The sequence below is a fragment of the Bos indicus x Bos taurus genome, chromosome 24 (genome assembly GCF_003369695.1).
Source record: "Bos indicus x Bos taurus breed Angus x Brahman F1 hybrid chromosome 24, Bos_hybrid_MaternalHap_v2.0, whole genome shotgun sequence".
Lineage (NCBI taxonomy): Eukaryota > Metazoa > Chordata > Mammalia > Artiodactyla > Bovidae > Bos > Bos indicus x Bos taurus.
Window position 1 is genome coordinate 34,664,046 of NC_040099.1, and position 18,771 is coordinate 34,682,816.

Consider the following 18,771-nt stretch of genomic DNA (forward strand, 5'->3'; position numbering starts at 1 on the left):
CAAGTCCAGGTTTCAGCTAGTCCCCTACTTACATATTTTTCATCTCTAAGTGCATTTTCCACACGTACAAGAATAACATTCATCAGCTCATAATCTGAGTATACGCTTTCTTTAAATGGAACCATTTAAACACACAATGATAACCGGTTAAAAACAAAACACCCTCCTACAATTCATGGTTTTAAGAATACTTCAAGAAAATCATTAATGCACACAAAAGCACACCCAAATCCTTTTTTGGTTCCCACAGTTCAAATGCCAACAAAGCTACCGAACAGCTGTGAAACCGACCAATGCTGAGAACTGTAGAAAGTCAACAAAGCAGCTGCTCCAACACCAAAATGAGCAGGAGAGAATTTTTAATGACAATGCAATGAATTGACTTTAAAACAAAAGTTGATATTTAAAGAAAACATTAAAAAGGAGAAAGAGCCTTAAATGAAAAGGCCAACATTTTAGTAACCTCTTACTGTGGTAGCTTTTTTGTTTGCCCTTACTTCATCCACCCAATTCATTCTCACCTAAAACTGTCCTCTTCCATTCAAAATCTCCTCAGCCCTAGCAAGAGTTATTCCTTAAAATTTCCCTTTCTTGAAATTTAATTCCTTAACTAACCCCATTAGTGCTTTTTCTCCTTATAGAATACCACATCACCCTAGAGAGTAACGCTCTTTCCCTTTGCTAAGCTTTATGAAGACATCTGCCACTGTTAAATGAACCACCTGATGATAGCTTTTGACTCATTCTAATATTTAAATGACCATCTGCTCTACATTTAATGACATCTCGCCTAAATTCAGTAACTTAGAGAATTTACATAGCTTAAGTCTTTTTGTTGGCTAATTTTATGAAAACGGTAAAACATGCTAATTGAAATCAATAACCACAAGTTCTTAAAAGAGGCAAGGAAAACAGTTCAAATCCACAAAGCATTGATTTAAGTAAACTGCTAAATTTCTAGAGAGAAAAGATGATCGAAAAAGAGAAGTTTCTCACTATAAGCAGTTCATTATGTGAAGCAAGAGTAAATAATGTAAATGTTCATTAACAAGAGAGTGCAGACATATATGAGGTATATAATGGAGTATCTAAAATGAACCTTTAAGAGCCACACAATTCGACATGGATGAACTCTTCAACCATAATGCTCCATTTTAAAATTATACAAGAATACAAAAATGTTGATTGTTTACAGATATATACAACATAGCATAAATGTAAAGAAATCCATAGGAACTACTAATTTCTACACAGTGGTAGCAGAATTTCTACAGAGTGGTTACTTTACGAGAGGAAGGGGATGAAATTGGGAAGAAGTACAGTGTTTCAAACATCAGAAATGCTTTATTTGTAGATAGGTGCACAGGTATTTATTAATCACTCATGTACCAGTATACCTTAAATACTGTGTAATAAACTTTTAAAATAAAAGATAAGCATTCCTAGACTAGTACAGTGCCTAGTTAACCCTCTACCTTTTTGCCCTAATTAAAAGATTTCACCTAACAGTAAGAAGTAATATACAAACCATCAACCTGTGTTTAAACGCAATTACTTATTGTGGCGTAACTATTTGCTGATGTAATTCAACTAACCAGGAATTCCTATTTCTGATTTATGGATTCACTCAATTTTAAGCCAAATCAGGGTGACAAAAAGTTTACAGAGATTAAAGAGGGTTAACCAACTAGAATATGCATCTTATCCTCCCTGAACCATCAAAGTACTTATTGTTTAGAAACTGACTGAAGTGTAATTAAAATTCCTGATGAGGGTGAGGCCTTTGTGACCTGCCAGCTGCTTGGTATACTCCACATTCCTTACTCTTGAGAAACAGTAAATTAGTGAAAATAAGATTATTATTAATACTAATTACTACTTAAATCAGTACACCAAGCTAGGTGCTTCACATATATCACATAACCTTCCCAACAATATTAAAAGGTAGGCATTATTATTCTCAATTATAGATGAAGAAATTGAGGATATGCGGGCTCAAATTCAAACCATGTAAGTCTGATTACAAAGCTTGGCCTCTTATGCTCTTGACTCCACCTGGGTTTTTTCTTTACTTAGCTCTGATTTTGTTTGAAGAATAATTACATATCTAGGGCATCATGTTTCTCATTTAACATACTACACTCAAAATAAAAGCTATTGAATCCCATTCTAATAACCAAATAAATCTCAGAGAGATACATTTTAAAAACTGAAAAGATTGTCTGCGTGCCTGACTCTGCAACCCCATGGACTCCTCTCACCAGGCTCCTCTGTCCAAGGGATTCTCCAGGCAAGAACACTGGAGTGGGTTGCCAAGCCCTTCTCCAGGGGATCTTCCCCATCCAAGAACTGAACTTTTGTCACTGAGGTCTCCTGCATTGGCAGGCAGGTTCTTTACCACTAGTGCCCCTTGGGAAAATGAAAAAATTATCTATTTCTTAGTTAATTTCAATAGTGTAGTAGAGTGAAACACCATCGACTTCCAACCAACTCTTATTTTGAGTTAAGGAGATGTCTTTGAAAGTGTCTCACTCAAAATCTACGATTCTCTCATCTTTTCTGTTGGACAAGTTATTCTCTCATCTATTTTTTCTACTCTACTTTATTAAAAGCTTGCATAACAATCATGCCTCACACAATTCAAACAAAAGAAACAAGGTATCAAACTAGGCACACAACTAGCAATTTCAGTAATATATTTGCTATCTATTTTAGCACTTATTACACGAGAGTAGAAAATGAAATGAAACAAAAATGAGAACTTCATCCACTTTTTTCCCTCCTAACAGATAAAACTTCATTATTTCATTTTAGAAGCAAAACATCTATGTAACTTTACCTACTCCAACTTCATTTGACAGATGAAGAATTAAAGTTTAGAGAGATTAATGTTATAAAGTATGGGGGGTGGGGGAGAACTGACAAGCCTGGATGTGAACCTCAACCATCAACCAATTACTTATGAAATCTTGGGCAAACTTGTTCATTTCCCATAGCCTGTTTTCTCATCGGTAAAATGAAGGCTATCAAATAACACTTTTATGAGGACTAAATGAGATAAAGTATGTAAAAAGCTTGGCATAATTTCTGACACATGATGCAAGTCCGGTAAATGTCTGATCCTCTAGTTAACAAGTCCACATGAGGAAACAGAGAATGAACAAACACCTTAACTTCCCTACTAACCCGGTGCATTTTCCACTGTTCCACGAAGAGAGGCTGGCAAAGGGAGGTAAGCAAGGCACCATAATGTAAAACATCACAATCCCAAGCTTTCACGATTTATTATTACTACTAGCCCTACAAAACCCACTCCAGTGTTCTTGCCTGGAGAATCCCAGGGACGGGGGAGCCTGGTGGGCTGCCGTCTATGGGGTCGAACAGAGTCAGACATGACTGAAGCGACTCAGCAGTAGCAGCAGCAGCCCTACAAAACTCCCAAAGTCCAAATAATGATTTTTTTAATATCAGAAGTTTCCACCCCATTTTTTGCTTTTTTAGGAACAAAATTATCATCAAGACAATAAACCCACCCCTGGGAGAAAGCCATATACTCTTATCATGAGTGTGCATAGAGAATATAAACTAATCCTAACCACAGCAAGCATCTACTAAAGTAAATATACTCCCAAAGTCACTCCAAGCCAGAAGTGAGTGTCTGGACTACCTGCTACGTTCCATTATCTCCTCCATTAGTTTAAACCCCACCTTATCTTAGTTGTGTTCTACAAGTTCATTTAAAAGCTGGTTGTTTAGAATTCAGGATCATTTTCCCTCAGAAATGAACTTGTAAAGATAACTTAGATACCAGACTATTTCATAAGAACCTATTTACACAGAGCTAATCTATGGGAAAAAGATCAAATTGTTTCTGTGTTCCTAGTTCAGTCCGAGGAGGTGGTTTATTGTAATGCAAACATCCCAGTTTAAAAGGGGGTGGGGGGCAAGCTAAACTGGCCATGGGGACATCTGAAAGTATATGAGCAAAGAAATGGGCTTAGGAGAATGAGCAATGTTCTAAAAGAGCCATTTTCCCACAGATACTTCACATGCTTAAGCTCTTGTCTGGTGACTCAGTACAACAGTCTCCAAAGTGAGGTACATGACCCAGGAAATACAAAAGAATGTGCTTTGAAATGGAAGAGACAGGCCCACAATCTCTTATCTATTCCAAAATCCCAAAATTCTCAAGTTGTTTGTAAATGAGCAGCAAACTGAGTGGTAAATCCTGATCTGAATGAACAAAAGGCTATGTTGTTGTTTTGTTCAGTCAGTCCCTCAGTTGTGTCCGACTCTTTGCGACGCCATGGACTCCAGCATGCCAGGCTTCCCTGTCCTTCACCATCTTCTGGAGGTTGCTCAAATTCACGTCCATTGAGTCAGTGATGCCATCCAACCATCTCATCCTCTGTCGTCCCCTTTCTCCTCCTGCCTTCAATCTTTCTCAACATCATGGTCTTTTCTAATGAGTCGGCTCTTCACATCAGGAGCTTCAGCTTCAGCATCAGCCCTTCCAATGAATATTCAGAAAAAACCAGTAGCTTTGACTATATAGACCTCTGTCAGCAAAGTGATGTCTTTGCTTTTCAATACGCTGTCTAGGTTTGTCATAGCTTTCCTTCCTAGGAGCATCTTTTAATTTCATGGCTGCAGTCACCATCCACAGTGATTCTAGAGCCCAAGAAAATAAAATCTGCCACTGTTTTCACTTTTTCCCCTTCTATTTGCCATGTAATGATGGGACCAGATGCCATGATCTTAGTTTCCTGAATGCTGAGTTTTAAGCCAGATTTTTCACTCTCCTCTTCCAACCTCATCAAGAGGCTCTTAAGTTCCTCTTCACTTTCTGCCATTTGAGTCATATCATCTGCATATCTGAGGTTGTTGAAATTTCTCCCAGCAATCTTGATTTCCAGCTTGTGATTCATTCAGCCCAGCATTCTGCATGATGTACTTTGCATATAAGTTAAATAAGCAGGGTGACAATATACAGACTTAATGTACTCCTTTTCCCAAATTTGAACCAATCTATTGTTCCATGTACAGTTCTAACTGTTGTTTCTTGAACCACACACAGGTTTCTCAGGAGGCAGGTAAGGTGGTCTGATATTCCCATCTCTAAGAATTTTCCACAGGTTGTCATGATCCACACAGTCAAAGGCTTCGGTGTATTCAGTGAAGCAGATGTTTTTCCCTTAGTATAATTATTCATACGCTTTCTGCAGAAATACTGGTGTATCTGATATGACGGGTGCTGCTCTGAACCTGGAAGTGGGTGATATGTACGCTGTGGAATACCATATTACAGCTCTAAATTCCAAAAGTTTATAAACTCAGTCCCAAGCATTCTGAAAAAGGGTATGGACTTCCATTAAAACGTTCACATTTACTATTTTCTAAAAATCTAAGAATTAAATTAGGTTAGTAATTATACATTACTCAGCTGATACTAGAACCCTCAGTGCGTCACTAAAAACAAAAAAAATCATACAACACACACAATACAAGGTGTAGTGAGGATGGGTGGGAGTTTGACAGCTGAGGGTCTAACAATGTCGCTCACTTCTGGCACACTAAGACATAGCTAGGCAGACTTGCAGAATACATCTGAATGATATGAAACCACACGTTGATTATCTTGAGATAAAGTGCTTAAAGTTTCTTTTTTTTCCTACAAAATAAGAGTAAGTATTCCCAAATTGCACACCTTTTCTAGAATGAAAAGTGGTTGCTAACAGTATGCTTCCTAGAAGATACATATATTTTTTAATTATACCATTTAATCTGTCCCTCCAGGTAAAGGTGATGTCTGACAAGAAATAAGAAAATAAATGCAGTCTAAAGGGAACTAGAGTAAGCAAGGTGAAAAGTGACATCTCAAGATACTTCCCTCATTATGTGGTCTTTAATGCTGAAACACTGTGTGTCACCAATAAACTCTAATATCTGCATCCATAAAAGAAAATCATTTTATTTCATCTTAAATTCAGTGGATTCTGAATTCATTTATTCAAAATATAAAAATGAAACACCTTCCAATTCGTTTGTAAGAAATGATCAGGATCAGAAAAGATGGAAAACTACCAGCTAAATTTCAATAAAAATGTTTACTTAACTGGTAAATGAAATAGAAACATAAGACTGAGTTAGGTAAACACACTGCATTAATCAGGGTCCAGTCAGCAGACAGGAAACCACGCAAATCCACCACTTCTAAAAATGGGAAAACAATGAAAAAACAGGATTATTTAAATGTAAGAGGCTTAAAGGAGGGGTCCCATAGGGCTGGATTACATGTTACATGTGGGATACATGTAAACCATTAATGTCCAACCATAGTGTTACATTAAGTTAATCAAACAACCATATCACAGACTAGAACAATTTATCTCAGTTTTCTAGTCAACTTTCCCTCAGGAAAAGTGGTACAAATGGTGATCATTTCTGAACTACTATAAACAGAAGAGAGGATGATGAGGAAAAGCAATGAATTAACTGAGTTTTCGTCCCTATAATCTGCCATTCACCAGCTTTGGGACTGAACAAGTTTCTTCATCTCTCCAAGCGTGAGTTTCTTTTTATCTGTGTTAGGAATCCACCTGTACATCTAATGAGTCCAAAGCTCTTTGAGAAGAGCGATTTATTCAGAAAATACTCATCCAAAGCTATGGTTTTGATAGAAAATGGAGATACAAGGAACAAACACACACACATTCCTTCCCCCTCAACTAATCATCTCATGCAAAAGACAATTACAACCAGCATCCCTGGAGCAGCAGAAAGGAGCACAGGGAACACTGCAATCATACTGTCTAGCAATTAAAGGTGGAGGAGAGAACCTGTGGGAGGCTACCTGGAGACACATCCAAAAAGAAATATCTAATCTAACCACAGAGATAAGCCTGTAGTTTGATGGCTCTGTTGGTAAAGAATCCGCCTATAATGCAAGAGACCTGGGTTTGATCCTGGAGAAGGAAATGGCAACCCACTCCAGTATTCTTGCCTGGAGAATCCCAGGGACAGGGAGCCTAGTGGGCTGCCGTCTATGGGGTCACACAGAGTTGGACACGACTGAAGTGACAGCAGCAGCAGCAGGAACTAAACCACCACCATATATTAAGACAGCATTACAGGTGACTTCCCTGGTGGTCCAGTGGCTAAGACTCTGTGCTCCCAATGCAGGGAGCCTGGGTTCAATCCCTGGTCAGGGAACTAGACCCTACATGCCGCAATTCAAGAGTTCGCATGCCACAACTAGGGCTTCCCTGATGGCTCAGACAGTAAAGAATCTGCCTGCCATGCAGGAGACCCCGGTTAGATCCCTGGGTTGGGAAGATCCCCTGGAGGAGGGCATGGCAACCCACTCTAGTATTCTTGCCTGGAGAATCCCATGAACAGAGGAGCCTGGTGGGCTACAGTCCACAGGGTCGCAAAGAGTCAGATACGACTGAGCAACTAAGCACATGCCACAACTAAGACCAGGTGTGTCCAAGGGCCAACATCATCTCCATCACCTGGGAGCTTTTAAACTACCCTTGCTGAATTCCACACTTAGTGAATCAGAATCTGCATTTTTAAAGGTTCCCAGGTGACCTGCATGCTTCAGTTCAGTTCAGTCGCTCAGTTGTGTCCGACTCGTTGCAACCCCATGAATTGCAGCATGCCAGGCCTCCCTGTCCATCACCAACTCCCGGAGTTCACTCAAACTCATGTCCATCGAGTTGGTGATGCCATCCAGCCATCTCACCCTCTGTCGTCCCCTTCTCCTCCTGCTCCCAATCCCTCCCAGCATCAGAGTCTTTTCCAACGAGTCAACTCTTCCCATGAGCTGGCCAAAGTACTGGAGTTTCAGCTTTGGTATCATTCCTTCCAAAGAACACCCAGGACTGATCTCCTTTAGAATGGACTGGTTGGATCTCCTTGCAGTCCAAGGGACTCTCAAGAGTCTTCTCCAACACCACAGTTCAAAAGCATCAATTCTTCGGCGCTCAGCTTTCTTCACAGTCCAACTCTCACATCCATACATGACCACTGGAAAAACCATAGCCATGCTTACTCTCTGACAAGTACTGATAGAGGGGTAACTATTCTTGAGAACTTCAAGTTGATTTCTTGAGGTCCTCGTTCAACCAAGTTGCAATCTACAGGGAGTATTAAAACTAGATGGACTTTCATCATTTAGAACGTCGTTTTAGTAGATGAAGATAAAAAAGGAAAAGGTATGTTATCTAAGTCTTCAAAATAGATAGGCTCTTTAGGAAAATCAAGCTCTCCTTACAGATGCCTTTAGCAAAAACCATCTCACAATGGTTAGGACTTCCCTGGTGGCTCAGACGGTAAAGCATCCTGCGGGAGACCTGGGTTCGATCCCTGGGTCGGGAAGATCCTCTGGAGAAGGAAATCGCAACTCACTCCAATACTCTTGCCTGGAAAATCCCATGGACAGAGGAGCATGGTGGGCCACAGTCCACGGGGTCGCAAAGAGTCAGACACGACTGAGCGACTTCACTTTCACTTTCATCTCACAATATCTCATCCTTTTCAGGTCTGGCATCCTACTCTCCAAACACTGTTCACAAAAGTCCTGTTTTTTCCCAAGGCTCTCTCCCCAGATAACACTCTTTTCTCCTGTAGATCAGAAGAGAAATAAGGGGGCTCGGAAAGGAAATGCTGAGGGTTATTAATTGACTTCACTTTTTAACCAGGGTGAGCACTGCTAGGCCTTCAACTGAGTCATGATGTCTAAGGAGTTGGTCCACGTGTGACCAAGAAGCACTCTTTGCCAGAGGTGGAAGAAAACGACAAAGAACCACCCCAAGACAGCCTGGACCAACAATACCAGAAGCTGATTTTAAATAAAATCATCTATACTTCTAACTTTCACTATCCATACTCAGGAGGGTAGACAGAACCTTAATGGGCAACGCAAATTATCTTCTCCACTCTTTCTCTGGTAACAATACAACACTGAGGTCAAGTGACCAAAAAACGAGCAGTGAGTAAAAAGACATTTCTCCCCAATCCTATAAAGTCAGTATCTAAATGATAAAATGTTGACTATACCTACTTGATTACACAGTTCCCAAAATGAACTCCCAACGAATTCAATAACATAGGTATTTCCACAATCTTCTTACTCACTACAAATTAACCAAATATATCTGGATACAAGACAGAAGTTATATCATTCAAATATACACTAAATGCTCCTCTTTTCAAAGCTTGACTATCCTAGCCATAAATTCAAACTTATCATATGACACCCGAAAGAAATAAAATAAAGCTTATGTGCCAAAACGTGACAGACCCCACATACAACCCTTGGACAAAATCTCCAAAACACAGTAAAGGAATAACAGAAAGATTCAAAATGACTCAACCACTCCAGAATCCTTAATTCTTAGGAAGTTTCACAGAATTTTATTTTAAAACGTACCCATTTCTTAATTCCCAGACTTCAATAAATTTTCTATTCATATACTGTGAGTACACATAAGAAACAAAAACTTGAATAATCAATCTCAGTTGTCCTGGTAAATATTGTAAGAATTTTAAAAACAATGAAGCTTAAGAACACAAAAGGCATAAAAATATAACAAACACCTACACACCCACGACCCAGTTTACGACATAAAATTTACCAAAAAAATTACCACACTACACTTCCTTCAATGTAAAGATATCCACTCCCCTGAGTTTGGCATTTATTATTACTTTTTGGTATACTTTTACCACATAAGCACATATCCTGAAACTAATGAGTATCAACTGGGGGCAACCCTGCTCTCTAGGGGGCACCTGGCACTGTCTGAAATATTCTGGGTTATCATGGCTACTACCAGTGGGCAGAGGCGCGTGCACAGGGGAGCCCCTCCAGCAAAGAATTATCTAATCAGTTCCAAACAGCAATAGTGCCAAAACTGAGAAACCCTGTCCCAAACAGTAAACAGGACTGCTCTACATTTTAACAGAGCAGACGTTGCCTCCTTTAAGAAACTTTACTTTCTTGCTTTATTTGCAACACTAATTTTCTATAGGGGTTTTAAAAACGTTTGCTAACAGCATCCGATGAACAAGATGAACTGATACATACCAACAGATTAAATAATGTGTAAAATTATCTTGTAAACTAAGATTTTTAAACCTCTGAAAAATACCTGTTTTTACATAAGATAATGAAACTATTTATAGGACAGATATATCCCATACTATAAAGCATGCAGGGAACAGGAATATCCCTTCAAAACCTGCTGCAGTAGAGGATTTGTTACACTTTACCTTTACCCTGGAAAGATATTTAAAGTTTCCCATAAACCTACCATTACGGATCCCAAGATGCCTTCAAATTGTTGAGTTGTGGTCAAAGTTTAGCTTGCGCCAGCAGGATAAAGTTTTAATTAAGAGTGTCCAGAAACAAGAATATGCCCCATAGTGTTGTTAGGAGGGCAAATTGGTAAAAATGTCTCTGCAGGGCATTTAGTCAACATCTACCAAAATGTTACATATATGTACCCTTTGATGCGGCAATTCCACTTCCGCAGCGCTCAATACACATCCATATACATGTTCAAGGACTCATTCAAAACATCATTGTAAATAAGACCTGGAACAATACAAATGTCCATCAACACACCACTGGTTAAATAAAGTACGGCATACAATCACTGGAATATTATGCAGCTATAAAATAATAAGGTAGACCTATATTTGCTAACATGGAACAATCACCAAGGGGCTTCCCAGGTGGCGCGAGTGGTAAAGAACCTGCCTGCCAATGCAGGAGACATAAGGAATGCAAGTTCGATCCCTGGATGGAGAAGATCCCCTGGAAACAGGCATGACAACCCGCTCCAGTATTCTTGCCTGGAGAATCCCAAGGACACAGGAGCACGGCAAGCTATACAGTCCATAGGGTTGCAAAGAGTGGGACACGACTGAATCGACTTAGCATAGCATAGTATAACAATCAATAATAGGTACTATTAAGATAAGAAGCAGAAGTACAGAAGAGAGTAATACAGTAGTTTCTTAACACTGTTTTAAAAGGGTTGCAGATTTACAATACATTGATATTTACATATGCTTCCAGTGAGTATTCTGTAAGAACACACTGGTGGTCCCTTCCTGTACCGGGAAATCTTTTCTTTTGGCCCTGCACATAAATCTTCTGCAACATTTAAACAACCAGCTAAGAAACACAATTCTAGGCATTATCTATTCAATAACTGAATTGCCTTTGTGTTAATTTCCTTTCTATTGGCTGCTAATAATAACTATGTACCCATTACAGGATCTGTTAGATTTTGCCAAACTCAATCATAAAGCTTTAGAAATAGCTAAAGCATGCTGAAAACTATCAAATATGAAATCTGAAACTATTTCCTACTGAACAGGGTCCCAAGGATAAATCTACGTGAAAACGAATTCGATTAAATTATTCTGAGAACAAGCTTTCAGGTGATTACATTACAGAAAAATTCTAGAATCAGTAACCAACAGTTCCCTGAAATGTGATGAATCGAGAAAGACAATGACTCAGAGCCTTGTTAATGGATAAGTCTCTGCCTTAACCTTACAGATGAACTGAGATGTTAAAAGATACCAGGTGACCCTATGCCTATCTTCCACTTGAGAGAGTATTTAACACAAAGAAAGGGTTCAATATTGAGACTGTTTTTCGTTCTATTGCTATAAAGATACACAAGGAAACAATTTAGATGAAAAATCAGTCCACAGGGTATCAAGTGGCATTCAGCTACAGAACTCCAAGTCTTTCTGCATGTCAGATGAGGAAGAAAGGGAATCGCAACAAAACCGAGGTACCAACGGCCCCTCGGTAATTGTTACCGGCCAACGAAACACCATATGGCAAGGCAAGCCTCCCTTCAGACACTTATCACTTGGAGGCTGATTATTTCAATTCAATTGGACAGGCCTCTCCAGATCCCTTCCCTGGAAGAGGGGAGGGATCTGCTGTCTTCCCGGTGCTTTGTGCCTTCCAGGTTTGAAAGCATCCTTGTACTGGTGCAGCCATCATTTCCCTTGGGGACTGGGCGGAGGGAAGGGAAGCAGGGGAGTCTTTTTTTCTGTAAGTTTGTGTTTACCAGGTAAGGAACCTAAAATTCCCTCTGGCTCTTTCCCTACCCGCTCCCTCCGGCCGGGCGCGGCGGGGGAGGCGTTGGACCGCGGGGCTTCGCCCAGGCCGCCCGACGCCCCCCACCCACTCCGCGTTGCCCCTGCTCCACGCGCAGGCCCCGAGCCCCGGGGGCCGCCCTTACCCGTGGGCGCGCTGTCCAGGATGCGCAGGTCGTAGGCCCCGGAGCAGCGGTAGTTGGCAGCCGTGCCGTTGTCCCACACCACCACCACCTCCTCTGGGCTCTCGAAGCTCCGGACCGTGCCCACATGGCCCTCGCCGCCGTCCTGCTTCCCCCACTTCCAGTCCGGGCCGCGCACTACGCGGGCCCCGACTCCTTCCACCATCACCCGGTTATTCCTGGAGTTACTCATCGGGGCCCGAGCTGCGGGCTCCGCCGCCGCCGCCGCCGCCGCCGCCGGGGGGCCCGTAAGGGAATTGGGCCCGGGCCGGACTCTCGGCGCCGGCGGGGGCGGCAGCGAGCCCCGGGGGACGTGGGAATAATTCACGGGGGCGGCGGCGCGGTCCCCGCCGAGCCCGCAGCCGCTCCCCAGCCGTCGTCGCCGCCGCCGCGCCCCCCTCTCGGACTGGAGGCCGGACGGCAGCGGCTCGGAGGCTGAGGCGGCGGCGGGCGGGCAGAGGGGAGGGGGCCGTGGGCGGGGACTCCCCCGCTTCCTCCGGGCTCCCCGGCCGGGCTACAGCGACGGCCGCCAGGAAACCACGCTCTCCCCCGACCGGGAGCGCGGGGAGCGGAGGGGGCCGGGGGAGGCTCGCCCTGGGGAGACGGCGCGGGCGGCGGGGAGCAAGCTTAACTGCCGGCCTATCTTCTCCCCCGGGCCCTCGCCCCGGGGTGGACGCCCGAGCGCCGGCGCCGCCTCCTCCCCCGTGGGCGGTGATGGTACCTCCCGGCGTCCGGCGAGCGCCCGGGCCCAGGGGCCCCCTTCTCTCTGCCCCCGCGCACGCCGCCGCGCTCCGCCCCGCCACAGAGTCCCCGCCGGGCGAGAGCGGCTCCACATCCGGGTACTGGCGCACCCAAGGCCGGAGCAGCACGTCCTCTGAGGGATTAGGAAAGGGACCCTCAGTAACACTGCGATGTAGGCTTTGGGAAAGTCGCGCGACTAGGTGGGGGAAGGAAGGAGAGGAAAATCCAGCCCTAAGCGTCTCGCACAGGCCCAGTGAGACTGCGCACGCGCACAGCCTGGAGCCGGGAGGGGTAGATGCCCCGCCCCAGTCTGGGGCAAAGGAGAGGCGGCTCCCTGTGGTCGCGGCGGACCCGGGTGGTGCGGCGTTTCCCATTGGCTGTGAGGGGAGGGGCGGGGCAGGGAACTACGTCTGGACAGCTTGGAGGTGGGGCTGGAGGAAGTGAGGCTCTGGATGCCGCCGGGGCTGCTGAAACGGAGTCCTTGTGGGTCAGTCTTTCATTAAAGTTCTAGCGTGGCCTGATTGTACTACGTGTGAATTTGGGATTACATATGGAAGAAAGTGAAGAGGAACTAAAAAGCCTCTTGATGAAAGTGAAAGTGGAGAGTGAAAAAGTTGGCTTAAAGCTCAACATTCAGAAAACGAAGATCATGGCATACGGTCCCATTACTTCATGGGAAATAGATGGGGAAAAAGTGGAAACAGTGTCAGACTTTATTTTTTTCAGCTCCAAAATCACTGCAGATGGTGACTGCAGCCATGAAATTAAAAGACACTTACTCCTTGGAAGGAAAGTTATGACCAACCTAGATAGCATATTCAAAAGCAGAGACATTACTTTGCCAACAAAGGTTCGTCTAGTCAAGGCTATGGTTTTTCCTGTGGTCATGTATGGATGTGAGAGTTGGACTGTGAAGAAGGCTGAGTGCTGAAGAATTGATGCTTTTGAACTGTGGTGTTGGAGAAGAGTCTTCAGAGTCCCTTGGATTGCAAGGAGATCCAACCAGTCCAGTCTGAAGGAGATCAGCCCTGGGATTTCTTTGGAAGGAATGATGCTAAAGCTGAAACTCCAGTACTTTGGCCAGCTCATGCGAAGAGTTGACTCATTGGAAAAGACTCTGATGCTGGGAGGGATTGGGGGCAGGAGGAGAAGGGGAGGACAGAGGATGAGATGGCTGGATGGCATCACTGACTCGACGGACGTGAGTCTGAGTGAACTCTGGGAGTTGGTGTTGGACAGGGAGGCCTGGAGTGCTGCAATTCATGAGGTGGCAAAGAGTCGGACACGACTGAGAGACTGAACTGAACACTAGATCTGATAGACAGTGCCTGATGAAGTATGGACGGAGGTTCGTGACATTGTACAGGAGACAGGGATCAAGACCATCACCATGGAAAAGAAATGCAAAAAAGCAAAATGGCTGTCTAAGGAGGCCTTACAAATAGCTGTGAAAAGAAGAGAAGCAAAAAGCAAAGGAGAAAAGGAAAGATATAAGCATCTGAATGCAGAGTTCCAAGAAGAGCAAGGAGAGATAAGAAAGCCTTCCTCAGCGATCAATGCAAAGAAATAGAGGAAAACATCAGAATGGGAAAGACTAGAGATCTCTTCGAGAAAATTAGAGATACCAAGGGAATATTTCATGCAAAGATGGGCTCGATAAAGGACAGAAATGGTATGGACCTAACAGAAGCAGAAGATATTAAGAAGAGGTGGCAAGAAAACGCATAAGAACTGTACAAAAAAGATCTTCACGACCCAGATAATCACGATGGTGTGATCACTCACCTAGAGCCAGACATCCTGGAATGTGAGGTTAAGGGGGACTTAGGAAGCATCACTATGAACAAAGCTAGTGGAGGTGATGGAATTCCAATGGAGCTATTCCAAATCCTGAAAGATGATGCTGTGAAAGTGCTGCACTCAATATGCCAGCAAATTTGGAAAACTCAGCAGTGGCCACGGGACTGGAAAAGGTCAGTTTTCATTCCAATCCCAAAGAAAGGCAATGCCAAAGAATGTTGAAACTACCGCACAATTGCACTCATCTCACACGCTAGCAAAGTAATGCTCAAAATTCTCCAAGCCAGGCTTCATCAATATGTGAACCGTAAACTTCCAGATGTTCAAGCTGGTTTTAGAAAAGGTAAAGGAACCAGAGATCAAATTGCCAACATCCGCTGTATCATGGAAAAAGCAAGAGAGTTCCAGAAAAACATCTATTTCTGCTTTATTGACTCTGCCAAAGCCTTTGACTGTGTGGATCACAACAAACTGTGGAAAATTCTGAAAGAGATGGAAATACCAGACCACTGACCTGCCTCTTGAGAAACCTGTATGCAGGTCAGGAAGCAACAGTTAGAACTGGACACGAAACAACAGACTGGTTCCAAATAGGAAAAGGAGTACGTCAAGGCTGTATATTGTCACCCTGCTTATTTAACTTAATATGCAGAGTACATCATGAGAAACGCTGGGCTGGAAGAAGCACAAGCTGGAATCAAGATTGCTGGGAGAAATATCAATAACCTCAGATATGCAGATGACACCACCCTTATGGCAGAAAGTGAAGAGGAACTAAAAAGCCTCTTGATGAAGGTGAAAGAGGAGAGTGAAAAAGTTGGCTTAAAGCTCAACATTCAGAAAACGAAGATCATGGCATCTGGTCCCATCACTTCATGGGAAATAGATGGGGAAACAGTGTCAGACTTTTTTGGGGGGGGCGGGGCTCCAAAATCACTGCAGATGGTGATTGCAGCCATGAAATTAAAAGACGCTTACTCCTTGGAAGGAAAGTTATGACCAACTTAGATAGCACATTGAAAAGCAGAGACATTACTTTGTCAACAAAAGTCCGTCCAGTCAAAGCTATGGTCTTTCCAGTGGTCATGTATGGATGTGAGAGTTGGACTGTGAAGAAAGCTGAGCACCAAAGAATTGATGCTTTTAAACTGTGGTTTTAGAGAAGACTCTTGAGAGTCCCTTGGACTGCAAGGAGATCCAACCAGTCCATCCTGGGTGTTCATTGGAAGGACTGATGCTGAAGCTGAAACTCCAATACTTTGGCCACCTGATGTGAAGAGTTGAATCATTGGAAAAGACCCTGATGCTTGGAGGGATTGGGGGCAGGAGGAGAAGGGGACGACAGAGATGGCTGGATGGCATCACCAACTCGATGGACATGAGTTTGGGTAAACTCTGGGAGTTGGTGATGGACAGGGAGGACTGGCGTGCTGCAATTCATGGGGTCACAAAGAGTTGGACAAGACTGAGCGACTGAACTGAACTGAACATTTTAGTCTTCCTTTTTACAGGGCGAGGAATAGGACAGATTACAACACAGATTAAGGGTGACCTATATTTCTGTTTATGTAAACTGAAAGCATTTCAGTTCACCATGGGTAATTAGTGGTGTGTTTCTAAACTGACCAGAATGGTTCTGAATGACATGTGTCTTACCTTTATACGGAGTCAGAGGGGTAAGTAGACCCCAAACAGCACAAGTTCCTGGAAAGAGTTTACAAGCACCTTGCCCATTGTAACAACCCCTATCCGTTACATAATGTGGCCCCCAGTCACAAAACACAGCAAAATAAGAGGGCTGTAAGACTGGTCTCTGGCTGCTTTTACTTAAATGACATTATGGTGTATTGGATTTAAAATAAGTGGTTCACAGCCCAGCAAGAATGCGAAGTCAGCCTGCTGTCACTTTTCCTGAGAGTCAAGGGAGCAAGGAGTACTCCGGCTGAATCAAATAATGAGATGTAAAGTATAACCAATGAATAGCAATGTAGCAAAATAAATATTCTTACTTTTTCATGTTCAAAACAGGAAAATACCAATATGGAATGCCAAAGACCAAAAAGAGCTTATTTTAGAAAATTAACAGTTACAGTATTTGTTCAAAATAGACCAGCCTAATATCTAGTCTATTTTAAAGTGTTTTCATCCTGGAAGTGTTAAATGTGCTACTCTCTCTCTGCCAACTCTCCTCTCTTGGGATCTTTACTGGTTTCCTTCTTTTCTTGCTAACCAGTTAAATTGATCACATGACATGCATTAATAAGTTGATAAAAAGATTTTAGAAAAAAATATAGCCACAGCATGTTACACTGTGGTTGACTTTGTAAAGTAAGCTGCTGCTGCTGCTGCTGCTAAGTCGCTTCAGTAGTGTCCGACTCTGTGCGACCCGATAGACGGCAGCCCACCAGGCTCCCCCGTCCCTGGGATTCTCCAGGCAAGAACACTGGAGTGGGTTGCCATTTCCTTCTCCAATGCAGGAAAGTGAAAAGTGAAAGTGAAATCGCTCAGTTGTGTCCGACTCTTAGCGGGTGACCCCATGGACTGCAGCCCACCAGGCTCCTCCGTTCATGGGATTTTCCAGGCAAGAGTACTGGAGTGGGGTGCCATTGCCTTCTCCGCATTTTTGCACATATGTAGGCTTATCTTCCCATTTGTTCAGAAACATTTAGGGGTATTCAAAAATAGTACAATTTTTATTCCAACCATAAGTAAGAGAAATAAATCCTTGTTCCAGAAATGTACTAATTTTGCTGTTCACCTACTACTCTATTACTATGAATGCATTTGTGGCTGCTTTATAGTCAGCAAAAATGTATAATATTTGGAGAATAACTTTATCAGCTAGAGTAACACCATCTGTTCTCATGGACACCAAAGCACATAAAGGTTCAAATACAATTTTTGTTTACCATTCATATAATAGCCTAATGCTTTCCTCCACATGGCCATCCAGAGACTTATTCTGTTATTCTACCACCCCCTAAAGTTATCTATGTCACACTTAAGAAAGTGGAGGAAAAGTAGAGAAGGTTGCATACTCACTTTTCAAAAGTCTTGGACCCAAATAGCATATATCACTCAGTTATATACCATCGCCTAGAAGTCAGCCACATGTAACTTAAAGGGAGGAAAAATGTAGCTTAGTTGGGTGCCCAAGAAGAAAAGTGTATCAGCTAGTGTCCACTTAGGAAAACACAGAACATGCTAAATACTCAAACAAGGAATTTAATGAATGTAGTCAATTGTTTGCAAAAGTTTTCAAAGGGATACAGAAGCAAGATGAGATTAGAAAATACTGGAGAACACTATCCCTCAGGACTAGAAGAGGAAATAATGTTACCAAGGACCCATGACCACTGTGCCATTGAAGCTATTGGTGTTGAAACAACTGCTATTTTGCAAGAAGTCAGGGGCCCACGCTCACTGAAGCTGCAGGAGACCAGGAGCCCAAAGTCGCCTACCGTTGTCTCTGCCACTGCCAAAGTCAGAGCTCCATGAGTGCAAGGCACACTCTGCTGTTGCAACCCCTGAAACCGCCCTGCTTGAGGAGGAACCCAGAAGCTGCTGTAAGCTCCATCTCAGAAGCAGGAAACCAAAATGACTTCTCTCATCAGTGGTCTCCAACAAATAATAGGAATAGTCTACCCTCTGGAGTACTCAGGACCATTCTCACTCTACTGTATTTAAATACTTACAGGTAACAAAGAAGTAACATCAAGCATCTGCCTAACAGGATGCAACTATTCTGTTGAACATGAAGATACCTGCACCATCTCTCTCTCCCCCAAGAAGAGAAGACACAAATTCCCGTCTATTGCCGTATTTGTATCTGAGAGATATTAATTCCAGTTCAGTCAGTTCCTCCTAGATAGCCTGTAACCTACATTTTAATGTAAACAACCACCAATGAAATTCA

At 43.0% G+C, this 18,771-nt stretch overlaps 1 protein-coding gene across 1 annotated transcript in view; it reads right to left on the reverse strand.

Moving 5' to 3' along the window:
* MIB1 (mindbomb E3 ubiquitin protein ligase 1) overlaps positions 1-12,678 on the reverse strand; it is a 95,118-nt gene extending 82,440 nt beyond the window's left edge. The window contains exon 1 of the mRNA XM_027526061.1: positions 12,279-12,678. Coding sequence (XP_027381862.1) covers positions 12,279-12,507 — 229 coding nt within the window. The 5' untranslated portion in view covers positions 12,508-12,678. The remainder of the gene's footprint in view (positions 1-12,278) is intronic.
* Between the last annotated feature and the right edge of the window lie 6,093 nt (positions 12,679-18,771).